General features: G+C 49.2%; 2 protein-coding genes across 5 annotated transcripts in view; one reads left to right on the forward strand and one right to left on the reverse strand.

The window, feature by feature from the left end:
• Window positions 1-515, forward strand: part of MLH3 (mutL homolog 3) — a 46,953-nt gene extending 46,438 nt beyond the window's left edge. For all 3 annotated transcript variants that reach the window (XM_063439885.1, XM_063439884.1, XM_063439886.1), the window contains exon 13: window positions 94-515. In XM_063439885.1, coding sequence (XP_063295955.1) covers window positions 94-192 — 99 coding nt within the window. In that variant the 3' untranslated portion in view covers window positions 193-515. The remainder of the gene's footprint in view (window positions 1-93) is intronic.
• On the reverse strand, window positions 298-5,689 carry EIF2B2 (eukaryotic translation initiation factor 2B subunit beta). Of its 2 annotated transcripts, none has more exons than XM_063439887.1 (8): window positions 5,479-5,689; window positions 3,256-3,376; window positions 2,852-3,000; window positions 2,592-2,755; window positions 2,263-2,358; window positions 2,054-2,191; window positions 1,887-1,953; window positions 298-495 (listed from the first exon to the last, which is right to left on the reverse strand). In XM_063439887.1, the coding sequence occupies exons 1-8, from the start codon at window positions 5,639-5,641 to the stop codon at window positions 338-340; spliced, it is 1,056 nt and encodes a 351-aa protein (XP_063295957.1). In that variant the 5' UTR covers window positions 5,642-5,689; the 3' UTR covers window positions 298-337. The 2 variants fall into 2 exon arrangements, with proteins under 2 accessions (XP_063295957.1, XP_063295958.1); XM_063439888.1 differs by having other exon boundaries at window positions 3,256-3,390; window positions 5,479-5,595.
• Between the last annotated feature and the right edge of the window lie 311 nt (window positions 5,690-6,000).

Here is a 6,000-nt window from a genome sequence, read left to right on the forward strand (position 1 = left end):
ATTAAACAGTGCTTGCTTTTCATATTTATTAGCTTTGTGATGTGTAAAAGGGGCTTGGATTGCCCCTCTAAACTTTGCTATGTTTCCTGATAGATTCCGCTGAAGCCTAACCTGAGACGTCTTTGTGAGAAGCGTGCAGCCTGGGAGATGAATAGGAGAGCAGATTTCATCTCAACGGAGAATAAAATTTAAATCTGCTCTGACACGAACCCTGGCTGAGCGAGACGTACACACCGTCCTTTTTATTTTGACAGCTTGAAGGTTACAATGCACACAGATATCACACTGTCACAGGTCTTTATTAATTTAACGAGTAAAACGGTAGCAGTGCCAGGAATCAAAGTTCATGATCAGCAGGGTGATACAGCTCACTCATCAGACGATATATATAAGATGGAGCATTGCCGCCTATGTTTGAAATAAACAGTGTGATAAGTTCAGGTGGAACATGATCAAAAATCGGGCAGTGAGCGCTCACCTGGGACAGGATTTCACCTGCAACAGAAAACATAAAATAAACAAACTGGTCTCCCTACCTGGGGCTGTAAAAATCAAGACACTGGACCCCATGGGAGGGCTTATTTATGATGAATTATTGTGAACTGGGAAATAAATCATAATTAGCTGGATACAGTTACACATTGTTTAAAATAAAAAAATAAAAATCTTCTCATCACTCATTGCTATACCTGACATTACAGTCCCACTTAAAGACCTAATATCCCACTGAGCAATGAGTAGATATGGATCAAAATGATCAGCGATATATTTAATAGTTTAAATACTCACCTCCTTGATTAGTGCCATGCCACCATCACTCCAGCTGAATGGGTACTACACTAATACAGGACAAACCTCCAGGCTCTACCTACGTCCCACCCCGCTGGGGGACAGATCTCACATCTACACACCTCAAGCAAAGTAGATCTCCACTATGATGATGATGATGATGTGCCGGCCTCATCACCAACACGTTAATGTCAGAATGGAAATAAATCAGTCACTATTCCTATATTCCCTCAGCACAATACGAGACGTGCTCTATTCACAGAAGGGTCAGCACCTGCGCTATGACAAAGAGCATATGAACCACGTTTAGATAAATTGTATGCTCTTTAAAACAAACAATGTGTTAAACATAACTTTAATACTGAGCCTCCCCCAGTGCCCACGCACTGCTCTGACGCCAGGCCTCGCCCAGCACGCCCCCCCAGCACTGCTCTGACGCCAGGCCTCGCCCAGCGCCGCCCCCCCAGCACTGCTGACGCCAGGCCTCGCCCAGCGCCGCCCCCCCAGCACTGCTGACGCCAGGCCTCGCCCAGCGCCGCCCCCCCAGCACTGCTGACACCAGGCCTCGCCCAGCGCCGCCCCCCCAGCACTGCTGACGCCAGGCCTCACCCAGCGCGCCCACGCACTGCTGACGCCAGGCTTCCCCAGTGCCCACGCACTGTTCTGACGCCAGGCCTTCCCCCACGCACTGCTGATACCAGGCCTCACCCAGTGCACCCAAGCACTGCTCTGACGCCAGGCCTCCCCCAGCGTGCCGACGCACGGCTCTGACGCCAGGCCTCCCCCAGCGCGCCCACGCACGGCTCTGACACCAGGCCTCCCCCAGCGCGCCCACGCACGGCTCTGACGCCAGGCCTCCCCCAGCGCGCCCACCCACGGTTCTGACGCCAGGCCTCCACCAGCGCGCCCACGCACGGCTGACGCCAGGCCTCCCCCAGCACACAAGCACGGCTTTGACACTGAGCCTCCCCCCAGCACACACGCGCTGCTCAGATGCCGAGCCTCCCCAGCACACATGCACTACTCTGACAGGGAGCTTCCCCAGTACACACTGCTTAAACACAGAGCTGAATTAATGCTGGGATTACAGTACGTACCTTCTGAAAAAGGCAGAACCTCTTGTGGAGAGACAAATTTGTGAAACGAATCCTCCTCATTGGGGAACTGCGGAAAGAAGCAAATTTACTTCCATGTGCTACCACTCCAAGACATTAACTCCCGCCCAAAATATACAGCATATTACAGTGGGGTGAAGAAGCACTACCTGTGGAGACAACTTGAACATAGGAGCGCAGACAATGAGTGGAGTAGAGTGGTGTTTGGCAGCCAAAGCCAATGTATGTGTCCCAGACACAGCACGCAGAGATCCATTTGCTAGGATGGTCTTTGTTCCAATGATGACCTGTAAACAGATAAAACTGTCAGCTTCACATATAATCTAGAAAACAAACTGTAGCAGCAAAGGCTACTTACTTTATTCACTCGAGACATTACAGCAAAGATAGCAGCGTCTGTGATCACTGTGGTCTCAATACCAGCCTTGGACAAACTGACAGCCATGTCATGGCCCTAGGGATGTAAGATTGTAATTATTCAGCATGATCAATGCCAATCAGTAAGACAGCTGGAGGGCATGGCGCCTTGTCAAAGCCCACCGTGGGAACCCATGGAAAGAGGTCTCATAAATATTAACACTAGGACATCTTTACTGTCACAGATACCCAATGCTGGTAAAACGATCCCACTACCAGAGAAAGACGTCTCACAAACATCCTCCACTGGGGCAGTTCTCCATCTCCTACCTGGCAGAAGGGTGCACACTCTGCCACGATAACGTGGAATTTTCTCTTGCGGGCAGCCTCCTCCAGAAATAGCTGAACTGTTTGTGACCGACCAATGGTCATGATGACCTCATTGGAATGAATGTGCTCCTTGGCTTGCGCAGTGATGTTTTCTGTGGTTCCCTCTAAGGGGGTCATAATGAACCAATAAGAAAAGGACAATCAATAAAAAGATAGAAGAAACCTGTGACATCTAAGGGATACAATGTGGCACTCATTACCAAGCTCCAGCAGCAGTTCATTCACGGCTTCAATCACATTGGCCTTCAGCTGGGGTAATGGAGTATTGAAGTCATCACTCAAACCCTCTGCGGTAACCAGATTATGCAGTGACTCCTGCTGGTCATTCTCCTCACTACGTCCTCGCAGCCTACACAGCAAAGGAGACAGGATCAGCACTTAGCTTGTTAGCTGGATTAGGACCTGCTTTTGCAGAGGGCTTCCTACATAGACTCCAGGTTCTAAGTCCACACAATAAATGAGATGTGTTCTGAAAAGTGCAACATAGCACTTAAAGTGGGGTAACTGCCATGGAAACTGGAGTAACTAGCAGGCACGTTTCATTTTTTAGAACACAGATTAACTTAAGACATCATTCTGCCGGCTCTTTTTCCTGGACACTCACCTACTATACTCTTCACGGACAAGTTTCAGGACGCGACGTACCATGTTTCCCACGGTAGTTTCTGATGGCTGTGCAGCAGTCATTCTCCGCCCTTCCCTGCGAATAATCTCCATCAGCTCTCCTAAAATAAGATTGCTGTTAGATGGCCATTAATATCAATACTAATAGTGATGGTTACAATTATTACCCTGTGCGAGGGGCACTAATGCAGTCAATGTACATTGATTGTGGTCGTATATTCAGCACTAGCCCCAGAAGACACTTACCTGGTGAAAAGGGGATTATTATTACAGTTATTACTAGGGGTGCAATACACTTAGACAAATGTCTCTACTCCGTAAGACAGGGTTTGACAAGTTTGATTTAAATCTAGGAGCCAGCTAAAAAAAAGTTAGGAACCAGTAAACTAACAAAGCTTTATTTTCAACGACAAAAATAAAATTCTTAAAGGGACATTATTGTGCTTATAGCCTGTCCCTACAGGCTTTTCAATGGAAACATTGCCTATTCAGAGAATAGACAGACTGGCTAGTAACATCTCTAGTAGCAATTATTCAGATGGCCACTAGGGGTGCTTCCTAATACAGTGTCTACATGGAGATGCTGAATATTACCCACAGAGATGCTGATTGGCACAGTGCAGCATTTTGATACTCCTGTATAATAATAATATAATAATGCTTTCCTGGATTGGATGAGATCATCGAGACGGATTATCTGGGCCAGCCGCGGTGAGATTGGCGCAGTGTGGGGAAAAATTGCAGGTAAAAACATATTTGCCCTGGGTTTAGAGGGGACCGGTCACACTCACAAATTATTCTTACTTGTTTTAATGAAATACACCACCCAGCCTCCCTACCTTTGGGACAGCTAGAGTGGATCTTTTCCCTGTAATCCTCAAGTTATTCCTGCTCTGCTCCCGCATGCGCGGTTTATTTATCCCAAAGTTAAAGTGTTGTCGTATCCCGGCTTCCAGCATCACTGCAGCGCCCAAGGGAGCAGACTGTGAGTAGTCATGGCGGCCAGGTGCCTGGGATTGGTCGAGCCCTGCGTAGGAGACTGCATTTATATGCTGCAGGGGGGAAAACAGCCAATGGTAGCTCCACTGGGATCCATCTTAATTACATTGTAAGTAGGCTACGTGGTGCAAGGGGAGAACAGTCATGTCCTGGCCATATGGAAACATGTCTCTAGGAATTCATGGTGTGTCTGGCAGCCCTAATCTTACTGGAGAGTTTGTGAGTGATACCTCACATAGAATGTCATTACCTAAACAGGGGATGTATAGGGGCCCAGCCATTAATCATGTGGTATTAGTGGGCTCAGTGGTGACCCCCAGGGGGGTATTAGTGTGTCAGTAGTTACCCTCAGGGGGGTATTAGGGTATTAGTGTGTCAGTAGTTGCCCCCAGGGGGGTATTAGTGTGTCAGTAGTTACCCCCAGGAGGGGTATTAGTGTGTCAGTAGTTACCCCCAGGAGGGGTATTAGTGTGTCAGTAGTTACCCCCAGGAGGGGTATTAGTGTGTCAGTAGTTACCCTCAGGGGGGTATTAGGGTATTAGTGTGTCAGTAGTTGCCCCCAGGGGGGTATTAGTGTGTCAGTAGTTACCCTCAGGGGGGTATTAGGGTATTAGTGTGTCAGTAGTTACCCTCAGGGGGGTATTAGGGTATTAGTGTGTCAGTAGTTACCCCCAGGAGGGGTATTAGTGTGTCAGTAGTTACCCTCAGGGGGGTATTAGGGTATTAGTGTGTCAGTAGTTACCCCCGGTGGGGGTATTAGTGTGTCAGTAGTTGCCCCCAGTGGGGGTATTAGTGTGTCAGTAGTTACCCTCAGGGGGTATTAGGGTATTAGTGTGTCAGTAGTTGCCCCCAGTGGGGGTATTAGTGTGTCAGTAGTTGCCCCCAGTGGGGGTATTAGTGTGTCAGTAGTTGCCCCCAGTGGGGGTATTAGTGTGTCAGTAGTTACCCTCAGGGGGTATTAGGGTATTAGTGTGTCAGTAGTTGCCCCCAGTGGGGGTATTAGTGTGTCAGTAGTTGCCCCCAGTGGGGGTATTAGTGTGTCAGTAGTTGCCCCCAGTGGGGGTATTAGTGTGTCAGTAGTTACCCTCAGGGGGTATTAGGGTATTAGTGTGTCAGTAGTTGCCCCCAGTGGGGGTATTAGTGTGTCAGTAGTTGCCCCCAATGGGGGTATTAGTGTGTCAGTGGTTATGGTCTCACTAATTACCGGCGTTCCCCCATCGGGCCTGCGCTATGATCCTCCTGAGAAGGCCCACTGTATCCCTTGCGGTCTCCTCCGAGCTCGGCCTCCGTCCTCCCCGCTTCAGCTCGGCCACAAAGCTCTCAATCCGCTCGGAGAGCTCGGACTCCTTCTCCGCGAGCCCCGGCATGTTAACGGGAGCAGCAAGATGGCGGCACCTGCTCAGAAAAACATCACTTCCGGGGAGCACAAAGATGGCGGCTCTTCACCGTCCGGGGGGGGGGTTTACAAATGTCGTCACTTCCTTCACGCCGGGGCGTCCCAAGATGGAGGAACATCTTTTATTCACTGTCGGAACTACGTCATCAGGATGCGTCATTTTCTATATAGGCACTCCCCCCCTTTAAAGTAAACAATGTGGCCAGAGCACCAATTAAACCTTAATGTATTGAGACTGCACCTCCCACTGCATACACTGCACTGCAACAGCTTTATTCCCCTCCCACTGCATATACTGCACCTCCCACTGCATACACTGCACTGCAACAG

Source organism: Pelobates fuscus, chromosome 13 (genome assembly GCF_036172605.1).
Source record: "Pelobates fuscus isolate aPelFus1 chromosome 13, aPelFus1.pri, whole genome shotgun sequence".
NCBI classification, from domain to species: Eukaryota; Metazoa; Chordata; class Amphibia; order Anura; family Pelobatidae; genus Pelobates; species Pelobates fuscus.

Excerpts from the sequence above, each read along its gene's own strand:
- EIF2B2 (XM_063439887.1), bottom strand. The coding sequence starts at position 5,641 with ATGCCGGGGCTCGCGGAGAAGGAGTCCGAGCTCTCCGAGCGGATTGAG. Across the intron at positions 3,377-5,478 it reads GGCCCGATGGGGGAACGCCG|GAGAGCTGATGGAGATTATT; the intron begins GTAATTAGTGAG and ends ATCTTATTTTAG. Across the intron at positions 2,756-2,851 it reads TGAACTGCTGCTGGAGCTTG|AGGGAACCACAGAAAACATC; the intron begins GTAATGAGTGCC and ends TGACCCCCTTAG.